The following is a 25,763-nucleotide window of genomic DNA, read 5'->3' as shown; positions in this document are numbered from 1 at the left end:
ATTTAAAATAAAATTCCTAAATATAATTTTGCCAAGTGTAAACAAGGATTCAAACTTTTAGGTTTGGTTGATATCAAGGTTCTATAAATTTTCGGTAGATGGCGCCACCAACTAGAGCCAGTGGAGAGTTTTATCGATCGGAAAATTATTAAATTTAATAATAACGAATTTATAATTTTAAATTAGACTTTTTTGATTGTGTCGCTTAAAATAAGGACACTAGATCCTTTTTAGGACTGAAATTAATTTTTTTTATTCAATTTAAGGTTGCGATAGCAAAAATTGGATTAAAAAATTTCAAAAACTACGATTTACAGAAAATTTGATCCTCTAGTCCAAAATAAGGGACATTTGATTGAAATCTAGCGATTTTTAGGTCTAAAACATGATATTGATATGATCCGGTATCAATTTTATTCGTTGATTATCCGTTCTGTAACTAACCAGTTTGTAGCGGAAACCAGTGCCATCTTTGATAATTCCCTTAAGTATATTATTACCGACAGTTCTGATTGGATATCTGGATAATAACCGAACATATAGTAAATAATTCGAGATGTAAATGCGTCGCGACTGTTCAAGTGCCATCACTGGATAATACCCTGGATGTCTTTGTCCTTGAAAAGCTCAAAAAAAGAGTCTATCAGAAAAATTAACTCAAAATAAATTAAGTAAGAGGTGAAAGTACTGAAGATCCTTGATCTTGAATTCCCCGCTGATGTAACGTCTGACGTTCATTATACACACCCCGTTTATGTACATAAAACTCTTCGGTAATGTATAATGTATAATATATAATCTATCCGTGTATACTCGTTGTTAAAATCGCGTGATTCGGTATCGAAGTAATTTGCTATTTATATTATCCATCAAACTTCCGCTCCGTGATATACCATAAAAACGTTAACAGTTTGCGGTAGACTATCATCATCTTCCAGGAGATCAGGCGTCTTGAATCTTTCATTTTCTTTCCAATATATCATCTGTATGTCGATCTTAATGTCTGTGTTCCGTTTTATTTATAGACTGTCGATGTATCTCTACCAATTGAAACTCTCGATACTTTGTAAAATTTGTTATTCGGGTGGCGTTTGGAAAATAGATAAGTCATTCTGGGAAACATTTCCGATATAAAACCCTGGCACGTTGTAGCTTACTGGACGTGGCTTTATCATCTAGCCGCTGACAAACACCGGGACACGTGACATCCTCCTACGTGGGCGTCAGACGCCGTTATGTCTCGACCTTTTCTTTGTTTTTTTTTTTTCCATGTACGGATTAGTTAAACAGTCCCATTCTTTATCCAGTACATCTAAATCACAGAAAGAATAGAAAATTTTTTATCGAAAACACCCGTGGTCATAAATTTTGACGTGGTATTTTTGGATGGATTCCTGTATGCTTCTTCTTTAGGATTTTCTTTAGGATTTTCTTTAGGATTTTCTTTAGGATTTTCATGTAATTCTGTAGGAATCCACCAATAAAAATTAAAATCCGGAAATTTTTGGTGAACAGAAAATATCGCCAGTGTTGTTTATTGTGTTATTACAGATTTATAAGGTACAAGAGATTACTCAAGATGATGATGACTAGGATAGAGCAAGAAAAAAATAAAGTTTGCACGTGCACGTGGGCGAGTACAGCTAATATGTCTTATAAATGTATTGTGTCACTACAATTGAACTAGCCTCCCTTCCCCGAGCTGGGGTCTGTTTGCCTGTGTGAGCCAACAAAGCATTGTCGCAATCTCGACCTAGATCGGAGACAAGACCTCGCACCTAGAATCTCAAATCTTTAATCTAGAATCTTGATCTGGAGTTGGTGAAAAGTGGCAGGCATTAAACCAAAAAAAGAGGCAGAATTGGTTGGGCCAGCTTCTTAGAATCCTAAAGATCCTCGAGAGGTCACTGGCCCTTTTACTTTTACAGGCCTTCCTCCTTTCACTCACCGGTTTATTTATTGAAATAAAACCCGGATGATAATGCAGGCCAGGCCCTTTAAGCTTCGAATCCTCTCGGCAAATATTTGGCTTTTTAATTTTGGGACCGGCTGAGCCTCTTTTTTAGTGGAAGGAATGCCGGAGAAGGAAACAATGGGAATGATGGCCTGAGAGGAATAACAAGAAAGGGAATAACAAAAACGAGCCAACAAGAGTGCATTGAGTCTTCGGGTCGTTGGACGCGTCGATCGATCCTTCCGTTAAAGCGTTACACGTACGGCTGCCCTCCGGATAAACTCCGAGCTAATGAGTACAGGAAAACCGGATACGAAGGCACTCTCCAGAGTAGAGAGTCCTCCAGAGGAAATTACAGGTGCCCGAAATTATTATTATTATTTTTTTTTTTTTTATGTTTTGACCGCTCAGAAAATTCTGATTAGCTTCTAACGCTATCAGGTGTTAGATTGGGAGGTACCAAGCAAACACTGGTGATAAAAGAAGACTAAAAACACAAACAACCGTGGGCGAAGCTTTGAAACGAAAAAAAAAAAAAAAAAAAAAACTGGATAAAACTATTGTCCCGTGAATTACCGATGCCCTTAGCGTCATCACATATGGTTATGAATATTACCACGGCAACTTTACCGTGGCAGTGTGTGGGCAGCCATTAGCTTTGTTCCTTTTTCCTTTTTTTTTCCAGTCCTTCAGTCTGCTCTTACAATGGTTTGTAAGATTTGTTTATTTATTCCAACTTCTCCGTTCTACGTTCTCGGTTTTTATTAACAATCGTCACACTCTTCTTATTCTCGATACTTTATTTTCTTATTCATCTCATACCGATTGTGATACTCAGACAGACATTTCGTGTGCAGTCATACCTCCGATCAACACCCACATTCTCGCTTCCTGTCTATTACTTCCCGTCACGTGGTCCTTTTTTTTTTTTTATTTTTATTTTTATTTTTATTTTTTCCATCCAAAGAATTATTTAGCCCCAATAAGTCTTCCATTATCCAAACAATCATTTATTTTTATGGGACCTGTCTCTCCTTACGAGAGAAAAAATTTCAGTGGAAAGCAAACATACTCGAGTTGAAGCCAATGATTCTCGGTAAATTTAATGCGTGGGGCCCGACACTTCATAACCATTGTGCGTTTCAAGATCAAAGAGTCATTTTATTATTTCCAAGAAGATTGCTGCATAGAAAGAAGTTATTTTCCACTTCAATGAAGTTTTGGTTAACCAGAAATCAAAAAAATTTCATACTTTTTTTTTTGCATGATACGCATCTGGTAGCTCAAAATAAAGATTAAATAACTCTTGCAGTGTTTTGATCATGTAAATGAATGATTTCTATGACTGACACTAGAGGCGTGCATAAATCACCCGAGAAAATATTAATATAAAGCGGAAGTTAATGTGACTTATAAATAATAAATTTCTATTTCTCACGATTAAGGGGCGGGACTTTATGAATCCCATTTAAAGTGATAGTTATCACTATCGCTGGTGATAGTTGAGTTATTCATCCTATGAAAGCCAGGCTCTTATTTTAATTCCTAGTTAGTATTAAGAATCTTAGATTGGATTAGTTATAAAACGTTTGGATCTCGCTAAAGTAGTACGCGACTGAATTTACCATTTAAATAAGCCCAAACACTTTTATTATTATTCTCTCTCCGTTAAGTAATATGTTTATGCATTTATATATATATATATATATAGGTATATAGTAATAAATATAGTCTGTTGGCGAATCGCCTTCCGGGTTAAGTCGTAACAGACCCAGACAACAATAAATCGATAGTAAGCGTAAGCGCACACACTCTTGGTAAAAGGTCTCTCTCTCTCTCTCTCTCTCTTGCTTCTTTATCTTTTTACTCCGAGCAGTTTCCACTAAGGAGACGATGTTCTCCCTCACCAGCTAAATCTCGCTTTCATTGGGCGTACGAGACTTTCACGAAGGCTCTCCCAAGGATTTAAATAACACAATTAATCGAGATTTTCACTGAGGCTTTTCGCTCTGGCTTAAACTGCCCTATCAAAAAAATTTATTAAAAAGTATATTAAAAAGAAAATATATGAAAATCCTATCCATGTGGGAATATAAATTTTTTTGATAGGATTGCAACACTAATTGCCCTCACATCCTCAAAGGCCTTAATTACAGCCTCAGCTTTCCCGGTATTCAAATCTCAGGGCGTCGATCGCTCCAAATAACAACGGTACAAGCTCTCTGATTGCGTCGATCGATCAGCGTCTCCGTGATCTAGTGAGACTACTACACTGATTACCTCAGTCTCAACGATTGCTAGACAATCCATCTGGCCGATTACCAAATCCCAAATACTGACAGGTGAAATCTGTTTGAAGAACAGTCAATTGATCACCATTAGGATCTTTCACCAATCTCCGACAGTGTAATAGATCTTGCGAGGTGTCAGAACTGGATTGAGGTCAGTGTGAACATCAAGCCAACAAAGTATCCGCTTCCTTTGTTCCTCGGGTAACCTTTACCTTGTTCTATTCGGGAATTGATTTATAGACCGTCGAAAGATCGTAAGCTGGCTTGCCGCTCGTTAAAATAACTTACATTTCTGACTAGCCGTTTGCTCTTGGAGTTTATAGTGTGTTGGAGGTTGGAGGTTGGAGGGGGGAGGAGGGAGGAGGGGAATTTTGGGCCCGGGCGCAACTGGCGGTTGCCACCTGGTCAAACCAGTATTGGTTATCCGTATTGATGTTATAAAGATTTCACGGGATTAAAGGATTTTTGAATAGTTATTGAGAAAGTTGCATTCCTACATTGAATTTTATGAATGTTTTTGAGATAAAAGTACATAATAGGTAGTTGAATATTTAATTTAAAGCGTAAGAAATGATGGGCAATCATGAGATGCATAGTTATTGTCGCGATTCTTGGAGGTAAGTAGCTGACAGGAACTCGTTAGTCTCTACCAATCAGGACATCTTTTTGCAGCTTATGTATATTCTGTATCCTTGTCCCAGTGTTGCTCTTGCTATTATATTGGTCTTGCTCTTACCTCTAACGGCAACAGCTACTGTTCAGGCCTCTTAAAACAGCTCTTCTATTTCTGTTTGATGTTCTTCCAGTATCCTGATACCGATACTACCACTCTTCTAGTACCTCTTAGTGCTTTAATAGTAAACCAGTCTTACGAGGTAACCCTCCATTTATGCGCCACATATATTTTGCACTATCCTCTCCAAAGAGTCAATTATTAAACCGACTTAATAAGATTAAAATTTTAAAATTGCTTGCAAGTGTTTTTTTACACGCGAGTCTGATATTAAATTTAAATTTCCATTTTCATCGATTAATATTCGTCAATCAATAACTTAGTTGTTATCTCAATCGAGATATTACTGTCAACGCAGAACTAGAAAGTTTCAATTTACTTGACGAATGTCGATTGATCTAGGTCACGAAATGGGTGTTACATCATTCGATAAAACTTTTTATAACATTTACAATCTGAGTTTTTATTTCCAAAATTCTCGCTCTAGGGTTGAAGATATCGCTTAATTAGCTAAAACCTTTTTTTTTTAAAAAATTTAATCCTCTATAAAAAAAGGTATCTTGTAGTTTTTTTTTTTTTTTTTTATTTTAAATATTTAAGCCACAAACTGCACTTTAATAATTAATTTCAACAGGTTATGGGCCCCAGACGTGTATTTTAGTATTTTTAGATTTCTCGCTTAAGGATTGAAGATACGATAAAATTAATTAAGATCTTTTTTGTAGGGAATTTAATTCTCTATAAAAAAATATTTGAAAAGTTTTTTCATATTTTTAATATTTAACCCAAAATTTTGAATTTAAAGTAAATGTTAAAAATTTTTAAAAATATAATAATATTTAATAGACAGGAAGCCATACGCGTCGATCTAGTACCGTAACTTTAAACACCAATTCGTGGAATATCTCATTGAAATATCCTGCAACGTTATTAAACATCATAATCTTCTTGCAGTAAATTCCAATGTAACGTTAAATTAAACGCTTGATTTAATATTTTTTATTTTAAACGAAAGTACGTATCGATAATTAACATCCATTATGTTCGATCTATAAAACGGAACAATTGATAATTGAGCCATTGATTCAAATGAAATTTCCATGATTCGGTCCTTTTGCCCACGAGTATCTTGTGTCATCAATATCCGGGTGATGTGAAAGTTTGGCATGTTCCTCAAAACACCGCCCACATTTTTCTTTATACAGACAATAACCGCGGCGTTAGTTTGTTAAATTTTCTTGTAACCACACCGAGACGTAGGAGTCGACAACATAGTTAATAGACTGATTAGCCGTCCATTTATCAATTTGTGAATAATCAGTCACTCCCCTTTAGTCGACAGCAAATTGTCCAACGAAATCCCAAATTCTCAGAAATCCCAAATCAGCTCTTTTTTTTTTTTTTTTTTTTTTTTTTTTTTTTTTTTTTTTATCAAGAAAGAACAATAATAACATTAGCATAGCAGAGATTGTGGTGTGGTTGCCCACGTCACGGTCCAGCAGCCCGATCAACCGGGCGTGCGGCCAGACTTGGCTACTGGTCTACGCCCACGCAGGAACTACTCGCATACTCGAGATCCTCATCATCCTCATCATCATTATCATCATTACTAATATCGTTCAAATCAGTTCATCCGTTTTTGGATCTAAATTCAGCTGATATTTTTGAGTTCACTTTAAACCTCCATAACTTCTAAAATATCAAAGATACGACCTTGCAACAAAATTTATTGAAAAAATTAGATCTCAAGCTTCAATTTTGCTTTTATGATGATTAACTTCCGACCAATAGTTTCTGAGATACAAAATTTTGAAAATCAGTCGCAAATAATCAATTTCTGCTAATGATCCAAATTTTGATTTCAAACCTTGATAACTTTTAAAATATCAAAGATATGACCTTGGAATAAAATTCATTGGAAAGATTAGACCTTAAGCTTCAAATTTACTTGTGTAATGATTGACTTTCGACCAATAGTTTCCAAGATATCAAGCTCCAAAAATCCAAAATCTTGAAAACTAACAAAAATGAATTTCTCAGAGGAATCTAGCGAAGAAGGCTGTAGGGTAAACGTGACCCGTGAATTTGTTAAACAAACGGGAAGTTATCGAGTTTATCTCTGTATTCTGTATCCATACATCCATAAAAACTAAAATAAAAATGAAAAGAGTAAGAAGTTACGTAGTTGTTTAATAAGACAACAAAACACTGCCGTTGTGTTTGCCGTTTGCCGTTTGCTGTTTGCTGTTTGCTGTTTGCTCTTTAGCAGTATGTGAGCTGTGTTTATGCATATTTCGCTAAGAATCCGGTCCTGCTGTTCTCTGTCCGTTATTCCGCCATCAACTGGGATCCAAGTCGTGTTACTGCGTTTAGCATACTTATTTGTTTATTTATAGTTATTGTCGTTAAATTCCCGAAAATATAAAAGCTGAATAAATTAAATATTTTGATGCTTAATCACAATCTCCGGGAAGTCGTTAATTTCCTGTTCTGCAGGATCCTTTTTGTCGAGACTGATTAATTATTAATTATTAAATTTATTATCTTATATCCTGTGATATTTAATAGCGATCCAGGAAATTGAACTGGATAAAACGAGTTGAATAGTGGATGTTGGATGCATCCATTTGCGGGAAATGATACCTCAGGATTATCAAGTCTAGTGGTTAAGTCTACTATCAATCACGATCAAACGTATGACCATTGATTTTCTTTTCATTCGGTTTTATAACCTCTCGATTAAGTTTTTCTCATTATTTATAACTTGTTGCTTTATTTCAAGTTCGACAACTCAGAAACTGTTAGTCGAAAGTCAATCATCACATAAGCAAATTTCAACCTTGAGATCTAATCTTTCCAATAAAATTTGTTCCGAAGTCATATCTTTGATATTTTAGAAGTTATGAAGGTTTAAAATCAAAATATAGATCTTAAATAAAAATCTCAGAAACTATTGGCTAGAATTAAATGAATACACAAGCAAATCATAAGCTTTGAATTCAACCTTTCTCATAAATTTCAATTAAACTCTATCCCTGTAATACCACAAAAGTTATGAAAGACATTTAAAGTCAATCAAAATCCCAACATACAACTTGTAACCTAGACTTATCACAAAACCGTGGGAGTATTTCGATAAATCGAGTAAATAGCAGCTCGTAAGTCCTTATAAAAACAATTAATTACATAATCCAAAGTAGTTAGAGCAGCCGATAGCCTGAGATGGTATCCTAAGTTATCTCCCTCCTATAACCACAAATTCTCATCAGTTGATTTTATCATGTCACGCATTCGTTCCGACTGACCCGAGGACTCCGCGATCTAAATCGTATATTTCATTGTCTTATTCCTCTCTCTCTCTCTCTCTCTCTCTCTCCTTCGGGTGATACTAGAGGCGTACAGAGTGCTCGGGTGCCGCGGGAGTAAGTTCAATAGCAAGAGAAAGGTCACCTGGTTGATTTGCATCAGCGATTGCTAACTAGGTGGAACGCATCTTTTATGCCAGCCTTTTATTTTTTCTGTCCATTTGTTTGACATACAGCTAGAGCGGCTATAACGGGCCTTTATTTAGATGAAAAACACTCAGAGACATCTTTTATCTCTTCAGACCGTGAGAATTACATCGATACGCTTTAATTAAACGATCATGGCCTACTATTACTTATACTTATTATTATCGATCACGCCTTAGCTTATAAAATTTACTCTAATTAGCTTTCGGACAAGATCTAGTTCTTTTTATTCATAAATTTCTATCAGTGTAACATCAGGATGAGCTTATATTTTTAAAAATGTCAATAATCAAGAAAGTACAGTGAAATTTAATAAAGAAAAATATCATTAAATTGAGTAACGCCATCCCACGGCAAAATTTAAAAGTAATTATGTTGGGAAGAAATAGATTTAAAAAAAAAAAAAAAAAAAAAAAAAAAAAAAAACAAAACTACCTTACAATATCAATAACCAGATCTTTAACCTCCAGTAAAGACACCCTATCTTACATACCCATAATAAGCTCAACCCCCAATTACCAACTCGGCAAACCTTGAAATTGATAGCATTCCCCCCGTAATAACTAAAGAAACTACTTACGAATTAGAGGTAGAGCGTGCCAACGCGTCGTGGCGCCACAACAGTAACAGCAAGTCTCGCCCCGCACTTAGCCGCAGGTATCGAGGGCTGGACGACTGGCGGCGGAGTCTCGGGTCTGGCGACGGTGCTGCCCCTAAGTTCCCAGACAAGGTTCGTCAGCGATCGGGGCCGACTCAGGCGCCGCGACCTAAAACATCATCATCATCATCAGTCTCTAGTCTAGACAACCGATAAAATTTTAATCATCAATTACAAACCTTTTCTCAGGCAGCTTCGCGCCGGCTCCAGAATCCCCTGAAGTCCTTCCGCCAGAGTGGCTGGAGTCGAGAGTTCCGTCGAGTTCCATCGCCTGTTGAAGATTGGTCAAGCTCTTGTACCTGATATTAAATAGAGGCGAGCCGCCCTTGAACCCTGGGGGTGTCTCCTTGAGAGGGCTTGCGCTCTTTTGCCTCATGAGCGCACGACCTCGCTGAGTTCCGCCATTTTTGACGTACAACTTCGCCAGCGGGGGCTTTTCTAATTTCGGCAGAGGCTGACGCTGCCCCACCACCTGGCTGGGCGTGTCTTTGCCCTTGCGCGTGCGCTTCTCCGCCTGGATCTTCTTGGTGGGGATGGTCTCGATGGGAGGGGGCTCGGGCCGCTCGTCTAGGACCACTGGGGAGAGTGGGGGGCTCGCTGATAGCTCCTTTCCTGGAGTTTCGTACGGCGACCTCACGCTCTTTGGCAGAGGGGCGAATCCTCTGACGTAATCGTAGATCTGGTCTATCTCGTCGTAGTCCTCGGTGTAGACTCTGTTCTCGTCCCTATAGCTGCTTCCTGGGCCGAGGTTCAAATTCAGACTCAAGTTCAGGTTGCCATTTTGATGATAGTGAAGGTGTCGGTGGTTGTTCGCGCTATCAGAACTGACAGACCGCCTTAGAAAAGCGGCCGCGCTCCTGGTCTGTCTGGTCTGCTTGTTTTCGGTCAGCCGTGCGTCTAAGACGCAAGCGCGATCCGCTACGTCGGCTACCAACCGTCCGGAGCGGTCCACTAGCCGCGCAAATTCGGGCATAGACCTTAGGGCCTCTTCGTTTCTGGCCTTAACTAGTTTAAGAGGAGCCGCCAGAGGCAGAGAGACTGCGGCTCCCTCCCTTTGCAGGGGTAGGGCGAATATATGCTCCTCCTCGAAGGTCGACAGTAGGCGGAGCTCCGGGAGGAACTGGGACGCAGATTTGAGGCCCCTCGGCGGTTGGCCGTAGACTAATCTGACTGTAAGAGGGAGCCGTTTGCTCAACAAAGCTCGGGCCGTATGGACCCCGCTGATGTTGTCTTCGCGGGCCAGAGCGCTGAAGCGGCCCCGCTGGTCCATGCTTAGCAAAAGGCTGTCACCGTGGCTGTCCAAGCATCGGAGAAACCGGCCACGGCTGGGAAGAGTCACTTCTCCGGCCGTAAGGATTGTCTCGCCGGCCAGAAGACTCCTGGTGCCCTCTGGAACTACGTTAGAGGCCTCGTCTAGCTTGCAGGCGATTCCCCTCAAAGTTTCACGGACCAGAGCTCCCTCTTCGGGACACCGTCGGGCCAACTCAGCGACTGACTCTATTCCTCGTACGGCTCGGCCTTCTTCGCTTAGAATCTCGAAGTATCCGTGGTAGGAGTCTGGAATGGCCAGACGCGGCCCTACGCCCACTACCCTACGGCCCTCTTTGATTTTAACTGCCTGTGCTACGATTTTTCGCCTACGGCCGGCTGATACTAGCAGGGCCGTACTCTGGAGACTCGGGGCTGGTAAGGTGGGGACTCCCAGACCAGCATACTGGCCCTTTGTTATTTTTATCACCGCGGGAAGACGGTGCTTGCTGACGAACTCTCTAAGGTAGGTCGCCTCATCGGCCCAACGCGCCGCGGCGACCACTATTTGTCCATCTGTGGCGGCCATACCCCGGCTCGTCTCAAAGGGAGGGAGATTTAGGGCTCCTGTCTCTTGTAAAGCGTCCTCGAGGCCCCATCTGGAAAATAAATAAGGTATATGTAATTTTTTTTTTTTTTTTTTTTTTTTTTTTTTTTTAATGAATAAAATTAGTGGGGGAAAAGTAATGGAATTTACATTAAAGCCGCAATATTTTTCTTACGTTGGGATTAAATTAACAGGCACGTCAGTAGCTTACGAGGTTACCGAGGTTATGAGTAGAATAATGTATGAAAAAGTATGTCAAATAGCTTCCTAGAGGCGCGTCTGTCACGATTGAAAGGTCATTGGTCACTGGGATTACAAACTAGTGGACTGCTATCAGCATTTGTCTTCAGGGGCATCGAGGGTAATTACCGGTAACTGCTATTTATCATAATAAGAGCGCTATTAATCTTGAGAAAATAAAACAACGATAAATATATATAAATAAAAATAATGATTACGATCCAACCAGTTTAGAGTTAATTTCACTAATTTACGGAATATACGTGCGTGTTTTAGACACCGAGACAAAATTCACCTAGGGCAATTAAATAAATCCCAGGGCCTGAGGCTAATAAAAACGGAAACCGGTCCCAAAGTGGTACCGAATAACCTCTCAGGCAAGTGTCCATCCGATCAGCTCGGTTTACATTTTAAATCCTGGCCTTGAGGTATCCACGGAAAATCCACAACCGGGGAAACGTACTATTAGATCAATTACGTCTCTTCAAGCCACAACGATAAGTGGTGTTTAGTTATGCTAATTAGTCGCTAAGTACCCTCCCCGACATGCCGATCGACAGTTTTTTTTTTTTTTTTTTTTTTTTTTTTTCGGTCTTGCGTAGGAAATTTATCGAAGTTTGTGAGTTTGGAAAAAATTTTCCAAAATCCGTAATTTTAATACAAAATTTTATTTTCGGAAATTTTAAACAGTGATTTTTTTACGATTCCCATGGTCAAAAGTACTTTTGTTATAGCTCATTTTATTCGTTAAAGTGTCTACTTTAAGGTCCATTCATTGGTTTTAACGAAAAAAATTTATTTCATCGAAAAAATCCTAAAAAACGGAAGATCCTTGGCAGAAAGGTAACTTTGAGTTCGAAATAATGAACTTGAGATTGCGCTTTTTGTTTCAATCGATTCCTCGGTAAATTTACGATGGAAGTATGTCTTGAAAAGCTTAAATCTGGTACGATATCGGTGTTTATACTCAATAAATTAAAAGTATTAATAGGAAAAAATAGTATCGAGGATCTGAAAGCATCAACGTCGTTTAAAAATCTATATCGTTATTTCTTATACAATTGTCGTGACTAAGCGCAATAATATGAAGAAAAAAAATAAAAGAATTGAGTAATAAAAGCATTCTCGGTGTAAATTTTCAAGAGTAATCGCGTGTTCCCAGATCGGACGAGGTTACACATATCCGTGGGCAAAAAGGGGCACCATATACGTTTGTTGTATTAAATGCTAATTTATTGAGACGTTAAAGATTTAACAATCGTTATCAAGTACATTACGATTGTCTGAGTGAAAGTTATTGGCATTATTTACAAAGGATAAATTATTATACAATTTCTTATTGTCACTGTTATTGCCTAATCATTGTTTTATTGTATAGGTTATATGTATACCGTGTCAGTGTGTAGGTAGCGATGATGATAATATCGTAATATTAATATTATGCCGATTCGCGATCGAATAAACGATTGTCGCTTTTTCTTTATGTATAATATATAATATAACAGTTGTTAATAATTTATTATTTTTAATAAATAATTAATAGCTGGATTTATTAATTTAATTTCCCTCGTTTGTGATTCTCCGAGGGAGATGGTCAGCTTCCAGCGACGTACCGAGGATAAAGTATCCTCTTGTTGAACATTCAACACAACAACCAGTCTGACTCTGAATTGAGTGAGTGACGCTTGAAGGGACGAACACAAATTAATATTAAATTGAATTATAATGACAGTGTTTGCCAAAGGGCTCCTCTTACTACACAGTACTAACAGATAATCTGTCATATTTTAACGTAATAAACATTCACTTCACACGTTTCATCATTTCTCGAAAAAATCCGCTTCAACTTGTTAAATAAATTTTTACAGTGAAATTTTTAATTTGAAATCTTCAACAGTGATTTTTTTGAGGTTCCCATGGTCAAAAATACTTTTGTAATAGCTCATTTTATTTGTTAAAGTATCTACTTTAAAGTCCATTCATTGATTTTAACAAAAAAAAAATTTATTTCATACGAAAAATCTTAAAAAACAAAAGTTAATTTAAAAAAATATCGAACTTTTAGCAAAGTTCACTTTTATAATCTTCAGAAATTTTTTTTTAATTGTTCCCGTGAACAAAAATGCTATTATTATAGTTCATTTTATTCGTTAAAGTATTTACTTTAAGGTCCAGTCATTGATTTTAACGAAAAAAATTTATTTCATTAAAAAAATCTTAAAAAACAAAAGTTACTTTAAAAAAATTGCGAATTTCAGGTAAATTCACTTTTATAATCTTCAGAAATGTTTTTTCAATTGTTCCCATAAACAAAAATGCTTTTATTATAGCTTATTTTATTCGTTAGAGTGTCTACTTTAAAGTCTAATAATTGATTTTAACATAAAAAATTTATTTCATTGAAAAAATCCTAAAAAACAGAAGATCCTAGCCGGAAAGGTAACTTTGAATATATAATTCAGCGATCAGTAAATTTGATCAATTGGATCGATGATCTATGTGTGATTTTTCTCGCTCTATTAAATAGTGTGACCAAAGATTGCCGATTTTCATCGGAAGAGTCTCAAACCGGCGGAAAATACGAAGATCGGTAACAAAATCGGTAATGTCTAAACAGATAAAAATAGGATGATTTGTTTGAGGATGCCAAGCGTGGGAGACGGGCGTGAAGAGTTGCCTGGCATGCATATTCATTATATTTTCACACAGTGAGATCCTCGAGAGGCTCGAGTTGCGAGTTGCGAGGGGTGGGGGTCGGGGGGGGGGGTGTACTGGGTAAAAAGTAAAATAAATTAAAATGAAATGTAACTCATTCCGGTCTTAATTACTGCGGCTAAATGTCTAAGGAGTTGAAGACAGGAGAGTGGGATAGATGAATAAGTCGAAGAGAAGGTAAACGAATGGGAATGGCGAATGACCGCGGGTTCTTCGTTGAGGATGTTACTCTGGAGTACCCACTGTATGTAAGTACGTCTTTGGTCTTTGGTAGTTATTTCCGTGTTTAAATCGTAGCAAGAGCCCCGGCCTTTCCAATCATCCGGGGACGCCTCTACTCAAAGAGACTCGAGATGACTTATCGATTGGTAGAAATCCTCGAAAGTTTCCCAGCCTACCAGTAGGTTTGATACAACCACAGGATAAATTAAAGTAGCTGAAACGTGATCTAGTAATCGTGTATCCCATTAAATAAATACGTAGTCATTAAAATATATAAATTTGTTTTGTTTTAGTTTCGTTGATAACTTATCGATTATGTTTTTCAGTTCCGTTTAAAAACTAAAATTCTATCCAATTTTATTCAAAAGAAAATTGCTGCTCAATTTTCTAAAAAAATGAACCAATTTAAGCTGATAGATTTTGAAAAATCTCAAAAAATAAGATTTTTTTTAATGGATATTTTCGAATCAACTTTTAAACTACTTTATCGATCGATTTCAAAATTTAACCTGCTTTTAACCTCAAAAAACAACGTTGAATGCCGTGTCACCCGTCAAAATCGATCCATAATTTTCGAAGATCTCGCAGTTTAAAAATTTGGAAAATTTTGCATGAAAACATTATTTTTCATATTTTCCAGGATTTTTGAACAGTCTATTGAACCAATTTCACAGGTGGCATATTCCAATAGACATCCCGCAGAGTTTAATTAATAAACCTGCCTAGAGTTATATTACATCAATATATAGAAGCATTAGCTATATCTCATCTAATAATAATTAAAGAAGTATATAATATTTTCACAAAGTTGGGAGTTTACGACTCTGTTAGAGCATATATTGACTTTTCTTCTTATCCGGCCCCTTCCCCCATTCGTATAAAATAAAATAAAATAAAACTAAATCCAATAAAATATTGATAAAACCAATCAAATGATCGGAGTAGTAGATTAAAATCCAATCTTATATTACGAATTATATATTATACATTATATATTTTACTACTTTATTATCTTCCATCAACTTTCACTGGTTATTTATTGTACTCCTTTTAAAAACAATAAACTTTTATTTTGAATAATTAAAAAACAATTAAACACTCTCGATTTTTTATATGATTTATAGATAAAAAAAAAAAAAAAAAAATGTTGATAACTTTGTTAGATTGTTCGCGGTAAATAAAAAAGGTAAAACACCGATCATCGATTTATTTTTATCGATCTGGTTGGAAGACCACAAAGGTTTCAGCTGTTACCGTTCAGCTTATTACGAAATGTGTAGTATAGTGTTCGAAAGCGAAAATTATTTCATTTTATTTTTTATATCCTTCACGCCGGTACTACTAACACTGTAACACCAAGAACTGAAGAACTCCACTCTTTAACACCTCAATTATTCTTATTATTTAGCTTATTCCAGCGTTACATACTAATTTTACTTGTTATTAACCAGCCCGTTGAATTTATTAACCGTTCTGACGCTCTTTTGCTTTAAATTCCGTCCTTGATCTCAAACATCCATAGAAAAAAATTTTTCTTTTGAGTTTATGACCTCAATTTTAAGCAGTTTTGGAGTAAAAAATTTTGGAAAATTTCAATAGTGATTTTTTTGAGGTTCCCATGGTCAAAAATACTTTTGTTATAGCTCGTTTTATTCGTTAAAGTATCTACTTTAAAATTCATTCATTGATTTTAATGAAAAAAATTTATTTCATCAAAAAAATTTTAAAAAACAAAAGTTACTTTCAAAAAATAAGAAATTTCAGCAAAATTCACATTTATAATCTTCAGAAATTTTTTTTCAATTGTTCCCATTAACAAAAATGCTTTTATTATAGCTCATTTTATTTGTTAAAGTATCTACTTTAAGGTCCAATCATTGATTTTAACGAAAAAAAATTTATTTTATCAAAAAAATCCTAAAAAACGGAAGATCATTGGCAGAAAGGTAACTTTGAGTTTTAGGATAACTTTCAGCGATCGACAAATTTTATTAATTGGATCAATGATTTGTGTATGATTTTTTCCAATCTCTCAGATGGTAAAAAATTGCCTCTTTTTGCTTAAATAAATTCCTCGGTTAATTTCCGATCTATCTTGGCTTTGAAAACGGCGAAAAAATGAAAATCGGTATGAAGATCGGCAGAAAATAAAATTTTTCTTGAATTTTTGTGATGTATAAAATAGCTAATTCTTAGTAACAACCGGTTTCCAGGCATATAATATATAATAACTATAACTAAAACTAATAATATATGATAGCTTCCGGTTAATGCTTCCTAGTATTTAAATAAAAAAGTTCCCGAGCGTATGAGGAGTTTAAGGTGAAGGTTGACCGGTGGTTTGTTCAGACAGTGACCCGCGACCTTTGACTTTTAGACTCGCTGATTTTGTGTTCCGGCGAAAACGAGGAGATAAAATAATAAAATAAATAAGAAGGTGTAGGTATGCATGGAAAATAAGATCGCCAGGAGGTCGTGCTCGGTTATAGGCATCACGAGGTGAAGAAGGATAAGGCAGAAGGATTGTGGGAGTTGGTAGGGGGGATCAAGTGAAGGTGGAGGTTCGAGTTGAGCCGACTGCCCAGAGGAGGATCAACTTTCTATAGTAAGGCTATATTTAGATCCACGCTTGCTTCTTGTTTTACATCGGCTCCTTCTTCAACCGAGGATAGGAGAGCTCTATACTACTTTGCCTGGCTCCACACTCCCCGGTTCTGAGGTAATAGATCCACAACTTTGATTTCGAGGGTTTGCTTTATTTTTACAAAGTGAGAAAGTTTACTATCTTGAAGGTGGGTTTCATGGAAAATTTTTTTTTTTGTCAAGGATCATTCGTTTTTTAGGATTTTTTTGATGAAATAAATTTTTTTCATTAAAATCAATAAATGGACCTTAAAGAAGATACTTTAACGAATAAAACGAGCTATAATAAAAGTATTTTTGACCATGGGAACCCTAAAAAAATCACTGTTGAAAATTTTTAAGAACAAAATGAGTTCAAGAACAAAGTTGAATTCGCCGAAAAATACTCATCATTTTTCATTTCTTTGACTGTACTTGATCACTGACAATATCAATTACATCTATCATGACTTGTGATCTGTTTTTTATAAACTTTTTTACTTTCTAATAAAAAAAATTTTTTTGTGGCTCAAAAAAAAAAAAAAAAAAAAAAAAAAATGATGGGCAAAAAAGTAAGGACGAACGAATAAGATGTATGATAAAATTGATGAGCCCTGAGCCAGACGATTCGTCACTCATGTCATACCTCCGCAAAAAAAAAAAAAAAAAGGTGAAAAGATATTTGGGCACACAAAAGAAGGTTCCTCGAATATCTAATCATTTATATTCCGCTGATCAATCTTCGGTTTTATTAATTTCCGTCTAGACATTTAAAAAAATTCAATAACTTTTTTTGTAACATTTTTTGGGTTGATTAATGGTTTTACGATTACACCGCCGATTCTCTAAAATTTCTCACTTTTACTTTGATAGCTTCTATCGTCTTAGTTTATACTTTTAAAATTGAATTACATCATCTAATCAATTAAAAAAGATTTAAGGTTCTTTAAAAGTTATGTAATGTGATTTAGAGTTATTTTTTGTAGATAAAAAGTTTAAAATGGAATTTTTTAGGGGTTTGGAGCTTCAGATTAATTTCATACACGGCAAATTTATTCTAAGGGATACTCTGGAGGTCAGGGATCAATGATTTCTCGGAATAATGAATTTGATCCCTAAATTTTTCGATTTATTAAAAATAAACGCCTCTAATAACCATTTCTAATAATTTTATCAATTTTCTCAAGTCTGTTAGTGAATAAATAAACTAAAAATTAATAAAAAAAATTGAAATAAATGGGGAATAAAGTAAAAAGGAAAATATTTAACGATCGAATCGATTATCCATGCGCGAGGGTAAAACATTACGAGTAATATACGCGTGTCGGAGTATGTATTTTCAAGGTCTTGCAATATTGTTATTATTACTTATTTTATTTAATGTATCCTTTCTCACTTTTGCATTTACTTTCAATGTACCATTTAGTTACGGACATGTTAATCCTCATCTTAAAAAATAAATAAAAATTTATCAAAATAATTCAATGAATATTAAAGATAGCGGGGGAAAAAAAAAAAAAAAAAAAAAAGTTGTATATTTAAATTTAAATACTAGAATCTTTAAAGATCACTGACCCTAATTATCTCGAATTATATTCAATCGTTTTATAACATATATATTCAATCAGCGTTTGAAATCGTTTTTTTCGAGATATAATTGTAATTATCACGGAGATTTGAATAAATAAACTCGATTAGAATCTCATAGAATTAGAGATATTCAATCTTAACTCGGGTTTTTTTTATTAACTACTCGCTATCGACCGAGGAATCCTGTTCTCATTACATTAAATCTAAAGATAATATGTCTATTACATATTCTCCAAGAGGTTATTACAATATAAATAATGTCTATTTAAATTTTTGTCTCAAAAAAAAAAAAAAAAAAAAAAAAATTAATAGTCGCCTTGTTTTTATATCGTCAGTCAGTTTTTTTGTTATTACTCATCAACAATTAGATCTACCGAAAAATTACAAGAGTACTTTTTTTTAGAGCGGAAAATTTCCTAACCAACGACATTTTTAGGTGTTGAAAAAAAAATTTTTTTCCGCCATTTAAAAGCATTTTTGCGAAAAATTGACAATTATTTGGGTAAAAATCAAAATTACTCTCGAGGACTGAGAATTCAAAGAGAACGCGGAAACACCAATAACTCTTGCCGCGATCCACCATCAGCTAGTTATTTATTCGACTACTTAATCTCGACAATTTTCTTCTTGTCTCGTTTTCCCTCACTTTTATTTAATGTTAAAATAATACTTGTATTAAAATAGAATTTTTGCACCGTTAAATAATTAGATAATCTAACGGTAAATTGAAAAAAAAAAAAAAAAAAAAAAAATTATAATTATTAATTATTAACAATATTTATAATAAATAATAAATTCAGACATCAGACATTTGATCTTTCATGATTTTCTTTTAAATTGATAATAATAGTGGTGAAATTTAAAATTTGTTGCATGCACCAGGCTAATAATTAAATTCTAACGGTCGATCCAGTCTCGATTTTTTTAACAAGTAATAACTGAATGGAAGGTGGAGCCGTGTATAATACCACGACAAAAATGGCTCTAGCTGCGGGTATTAATAATTGTGACCCGGTGAACTGTATATCTGAGTGATGGTGATAATAATAATGATGATAAGTACGTGCAGAAGAGTACAAGAAGCCACGATTAATCGTATAAGGACCTAACGGCTCGTTATTGATTGAGTGGTTGATATTTTCACGCGATTTATCATCAGCTTTTGTAAATAATTAGTTATTGGGGGATTTTTGAACTTAAATAGTCTCATTTTCGGCCAAAGAAGATAATTGCAGAGTTTGATATCAATCGGAAGCTTCAAACATAAAAAAAAATCCCGAAAAACTATCAAAAATAGCCAAAAACAGCTGATTTTTAAAAATATACCTATAATTTTGGGATTGAAAGTAAAATTCCTAGAAATCATTGATCAGTGACCTAGAGTACATCCCCAAGAATAAACTTACGGAGTTTAAAGTCAATCTAAAGCTCCAAACCCCAAAAAAATCCCATTTAAAATTTATTATCTATGAAAACTTATAGAAAAATTGATCAAATTTTGCTTAAAGTTATGTAAAAAAAAAAAAAAAAAAAAATGCGGAAATAATCAGCCCGTTAGATCCATAAGCGCGTAAGTAAACAAAGCGAAAAAAAAAGAAATATATAGTAGGAGGTAGGAGGTTATAGTTTATTCCCGAGAAATATGTCGCGGCAACGGTAATAGCGACACGTGAACCCCGGTTGGTTAATCGCGTCTTGTTTATTCTCAGGCGTATTTTCTCCCTACGGTTAAATTCTGGTCTTTCTTCTCATGATCGTCATCGTTAGAACCGTCTATCCGTCTAACCGTCGGTGTTCGGTGTATGTAGTCCTACTACTGGTACAACTACTCGCTACTCACAACTCACAACTCACTATGCTACTCATTGGAAGTAGAAGGAGACGGATTGTCTACTTATCCAAGTACGTCGATCTGTGGCTCTTTTATTTACTCAACTTAACTTTTATCCGGTTCTTTTTTATTCCTAACACTCTACTCATTTTTTATATGTTTTGCCCGGCTTAGACCCAGGAATTCCGCAATCATTTGAGATTCCGTAAAGATACGCATGTGCTAACGCTAAGACTAACACTGGGTACTATACATATATTGCAATTAATAAAATCCACTCTGTTCACTTGTTAATGTGTTTGGTATAAAGAAAATATATATAATATGAGGAAAAAATTATGTTAAAAGACGCCGTTGATTATTATTATTATCTCAGTCTCAGGTCATGTTCACACGAAACCTTCCACTTTACAATTAATTATTTATTCACTAATTATCATTAATATTAATCATTTTTACTGATACGCTTATATTCATATAAAAATACAAATTTATATTAATATGGATCCCTTATTAATTAGTTTACACCGTTTTACTGTTATTTATCGTAGATAACGACTTTAGAATGAGATTTTTTTGGGGTTTGGAGCTACCAATTAATTTTAAACTCTGTAAAATTATTGCTTGGGGTGTATTGAAGGTCCCTGATCAATGATTTCTAGAAATTATTTATTTCTTCCTTAAATTTTACATATAATTTCAAAAATCAGCTGTTTTTACCGTTTTTTTATAGTTTTTTGGTATTTTTTCAAAGACAAAAATTTTTTTTAATATTGAAATAATTTTTTTGTTAAAGTAGATGTCATAACGAAGAAAATGACGTATTAAAAGTTTATTTTGCACCACCGGAAGTAAAATGAAATCATTTAAATATAAAAAAAAAAAAAAAAAATATTTTTTTTGCACTAAGATGATTCAATGATCTATAGATTATTGACAGCATAAAAAATGTTAGTATCGAAAAAAAAAAAAAAAAAAAAAAAAAAAAATAAGGAGTTAAAGACGTTTATATTATAACAAATTGAATAGTCATCGTAGATCAAGATAAAATAACAAGTTGGTCAAACAGCTAAAGATCGATCAGCTAAACAGGAGAATAATTGTTCCAAATAGATTCAGCAATCGTCACCGTTATACTTCATAACAAGGAACCTCCGTTAATCGAGCGTTAGAAGAAAAAATAACAATGTAAATTAATTTTTTGCAAGATTAATTAGTTTTAGTAATTTTTAAAAATTCAAATCAACTTTGTCTAGATCATACGGCTATTCATCATTTAAAACATTGAAGAATAAAATAGACAGCTCACGGTAATAAAGAGCGGGGTGGAGGTCACTGGGAGAAAAAATCGAGGTGGCAATTTGTCTCAACTGAACCGTTGATAAATAATATTTGTTATATAAATATAAATATTTAATTATCCTCACGTTTGCTCGAAAAAAATGATCGCGTGTTATGAATTAATAGATAACGGTTGTATTTCATCCCGGTTCAATCAACGGAATTAACTTGTCAATTTGCGGCTTTGTTTTTTTTTTTTTTTTTTTTTTTTTGATATTAATTAAATTTTTTTATCTATGATCAACAGTACTGGTTCAAATAATACATTTTTACGAAGAATATCATCTGAAATGAGTTTATTTTTTATGAAGAAAACACTAAAATAAGAATAGAAGATCAAAAGATGCCTAATTCACTCGAATTCAGTGTTTTTGAAAAATGTCTTTGGATTTTTAGGATTTTTTCGATGAAAAAAATTTTTTTTGCAAAAATTGATGGCAAGACCTTAAAGTAGACAAAAAAAACACGTTGATACATACATATAAACTCATATATATCTATGTATTAATGTGGGTTTGCGAGTACTAGAGTGTAAAGAATAAGAAAAGTTTGATTGGATTGAATTGGATCGGGTTGCAGTGGGAATACTGATAGGGATAGGATATAATCCAGCGAGTTAAGTTAGAGTTAAGCAAAGGTAATATAAATAAAAGGTAGTGTAACTGGTGAGTACACTCGGATGAGTTCGGGGAGGTTCGTTTGGTGCGACCTTGAAGAAACCCTGTATGGTCTATGCCACTGACACGGACCAAGGACGTACCCAGTACAGGTACAGGTACTAGTACCACTACCACTACCACTACCACTACAAAAACTACAACGGGTGGTTGTGTAGTCGGTACCTCTTCGGGAGCTACCACACTCTTATCTCTTTTATATACACAAATATATACACGTACAACCAGGTACGTATACAGCAGAATACAGGTACGTTGCCCGAAACGCGGTTAGAACGTTGACTTGGTTGGAAAGTGTTCGCCGATGATATTTTTTTTATTTAATTCCTCCTTTTTTCGTATATGCACTCTCGGTATACTATATACTATATAGTATATAGAGAGAAGAGCAGTGGCGTAGTACTGTTTATATATGTTTATATATTTTCCCGGTACCGGGTACCCGGTAACAGGTCAATGCACTCACTTTTATTTGGCTAACTGCTAACTTAACTACTTTCAGTCTCGTTAACTTTTAATTACTTTTCTTCATCAATTGCTTGCAATATTTTTACTTTTATAGGATTTTTTTTAGGAAATTTACTTTTTTTATTTAAATCATTGGTATGGTCTTAAAGAAGACACTTCAGCGATTAGAATAGTCTATAAAAAAAGTTATTTTCATCGAAGCAATGCATGAAAAAAGAGATCCAAAATTGAAAGTAGCCTAATTTCGTCTGATCGTCAATTTTGCAAAGTGTTGTTACATTTTTAGGATTTTTTCTTAGAAAAAAAATTTTTCTGTAAAAATCATTGATACTACCTTAAAATAGACACTTTAACGAATAAAATGATTTATAACATAAGTTCTTTTCATTCACGTAACTGTATAAAAAGAGAGATTGAAAATAAGAAGTAATCTAATTTTGTCTAATCGTCAATTTTGCAAAGTGTTTTTACTTTTTTAGGATTTTTTCTGGTGAAAAAATTTTTTTGATTAAAATCAATGAATGTACCTTAAAGTAGACATTTCAATAAATAAAATGACCTATAACAAGAGTAATTTTCATTAAAAAAACTCTATGAAAAAAAAGATTTAAAATAGAAAATAGTCTAATTTCGTTAAATTGTCAATTTTGCAAAGTTTTGTTACTTTTTTTAGGATTTTTTCTGGTAAAAAAATTTTTTTGATTAAAATCAATGAATGTACGTTAAAGTAGACATTTCACCAAATAAAATGACCTATAATAAGACTTATTTCCATTAACGGAACACTTTAAAAAGAGAGATCGAAAATTAAAAGTACTCTAATTATGAGATTTTTTGGATGAAAAATACTTTTTCCGCAAAAATTATTGTATTTATGATTGTAAAGTATTTTTTTCGAACGAAAAGAATTATGCACAGCTATCACGGAAGATTGAATGAAATACTAAAGGAAACAATTCCCATCTTAAATAATTAAAAGCAATAATTTATAGTGACGCCACTGCAGGGCGCGGTGACTAAAAATAAAAAAGGGCAATCAGCGGATTCTTTGGGCATGTCTGCGGTTTAAAGACGTCGTCGGTCGCCCAGGAGTGTTTTAACCACTAAAACTCATCGTGGGGATAAAATATTGAGGAGAAAAAGAAACCCCCTGAAAAAAGAGTGTTGAAAGGCAGAAAGCCCGAAATAAAATCACCGATTAAACGCCTACGCGTTATATCCATGCAATTTATATTAAGTTAATCATCTGCCGGAGAGTATCAGCCGAATTTGACTCTAAATCCCGATTTTAATTTTAATAATAAAGTTCGGTTTCGTTGAGCACTAGTATTTATATATATATATATATATATATATATATATATATATATATATATATATATATATATATATATATATATATATATATAAAATATATATAAATATTATACGTGTTTTTTTTTTTTTTTTTTTTTTTTTTTTTTCCCGGCGATCCAAAGTTGCGAGTCGAGATTTAAATAAATAACGTCGGGTTTATTTCTCTGGGACTTCGTGACTCAAGTTAACGTACAATAGAAAAGAACTTCTTGACACGCAAACACCGTAAATTTTTACGACATGTAACAACCAAAGCTATTCCTTTAAACTTCCTCGTGGACATCCGTTTTAAATAGTTATCGTGTCTTCTAATATACTCTTTATGCATTTACTATCCTAGATTATAAATAATTGCACGGGATAACATTTTTAAACTTTTATGTGCCTTCAATCTTTATAGTACATACTTACAAGTGAGATTATTGTTCATGAGAGAACCTTGGAATTATTTATAGAAATCACAAACATTCGCTACAACATTAATTCGATATGTTTTTTATAGGGTTGTTACTTTAATCGAGATTTTTTTGGGGAAAAAAATTTTTTTCGTTCAAATCATTGACACTACCTTAAAGTAGACTTTTCAAGGAACAAAATGATCTATAACAATGTTATATTCTATAAACAGAATAGGATAAAAAATATATTGAAAATAAAAGAAGTCTATTTCCGTCGAAATTATCAAATTTTCGATCTATCGTTAACGATCAATAGTTCTGAATTTCTTAAATCTTGATACCAATTTACCGTTTAATAAATAAACCTTTTTTTAGGAGTAATAAAGATAATTTTCCCTTTAAAATTTACTCGTCAAGCGATCGTTAATAGCAATAATTTTTTTTTTTTTTTTTTTTTTTTTGATAAGCAAGCCATCACGTATCCTCAATAAATCTCTCAACTCCGCTCATCCCGCCCATTTAGCATTTAAATTCATGGGGCTAACGCTCACGCGTACATTATTGAGCACTTGGTATGGAACTTGGCACGGTATACAGTATAAAAAAAAAAAAAAAAAATTTTAAATGCATGTTGAGAAAATAGTGATGCTGAATAGACCATTGACGTCTCGCGCCTAATTAAACGGATAACGAATAAATGCCGCCTGTAATCCATAACTCGTATAATACCTGGTGTAGTATCATAGCCCTCATTTTCATCTCCGAGCTCGAGACTCATTCCAGTACCTGCACCAGAGTTGAGTCAAGGTACATTAGATGAGATGTAACTGCTAACGCTTCCTTATCTTACCGAAATTGCCTTCAAGGCGTGTAATAACCCCCTCCTCTCTTCTCCCAAGGAGAGCCGCATAGGCTCTCCGAGGATAATGCCATCCGCGAACACGAGATCTCCCTCATTTTGATAAATTTAAATGCGGGTTTATAGTTATCGTTGCATTAATTAACTTTTTTTCAATCTACGGTACTGAGAGATTGATTTAAATTACATTGTAAAGCTGAGTTATTAGATACGTTGATTACTTTCAAGGTAGAAACAGTTCTTTTTTCTTTTTCGTCCCATAAATGTTGCAGCAATCCAAAACCAACGCATTAATTCGTTACCTTCCGATATTGAATTCTGGGATTTTTTCTATGAATAAGACGCTTTTTTCCAAAACTAATTTATGGACCTTAAAGAAGACATTCTGACAAATAAAATGATATATAATAAGTTTATTTTTAACCTCAGGAACAATATAAA

The 25,763-nt window shown here is 34.4% G+C and overlaps 2 protein-coding genes across 2 annotated transcripts in view; one reads left to right on the top strand and one right to left on the bottom strand.

The window, feature by feature from the left end:
* Lhfpl (LHFPL tetraspan subfamily member 5 protein) overlaps positions 1-25,763 on the top strand; it is a 93,664-nt gene that overhangs the window by 23,883 nt on the left and 44,018 nt on the right. The gene's annotated exons all lie outside the window — the stretch shown is intronic.
* Positions 1-25,763, bottom strand: part of Sano (CABIT domain-containing protein serrano) — a 61,765-nt gene that overhangs the window by 1,473 nt on the left and 34,529 nt on the right. The window contains exons 4-5 of the mRNA XM_074243720.1: positions 9,328-11,055; positions 9,071-9,257 (exon numbers count right to left, since the gene is read on the bottom strand). Coding sequence (XP_074099821.1) covers positions 9,074-9,257; positions 9,328-10,985 — 1,842 coding nt within the window. The 5' untranslated portion in view covers positions 10,986-11,055 and the 3' untranslated portion in view covers positions 9,071-9,073. The remainder of the gene's footprint in view (positions 1-9,070; positions 9,258-9,327; positions 11,056-25,763) is intronic.

The sequence above is a fragment of the Cotesia typhae genome, unplaced genomic scaffold, assembly GCF_013202065.1.
Source record: "Cotesia typhae breed Kobodo isofemale line unplaced genomic scaffold, CoteBio_Ctyphae contig_413, whole genome shotgun sequence".
Lineage (NCBI taxonomy): Eukaryota > Metazoa > Arthropoda > Insecta > Hymenoptera > Braconidae > Cotesia > Cotesia typhae.
Note: the sequence above shows the minus strand (reverse complement) of the source record. Positions and strands in the feature narration are given on the sequence as shown.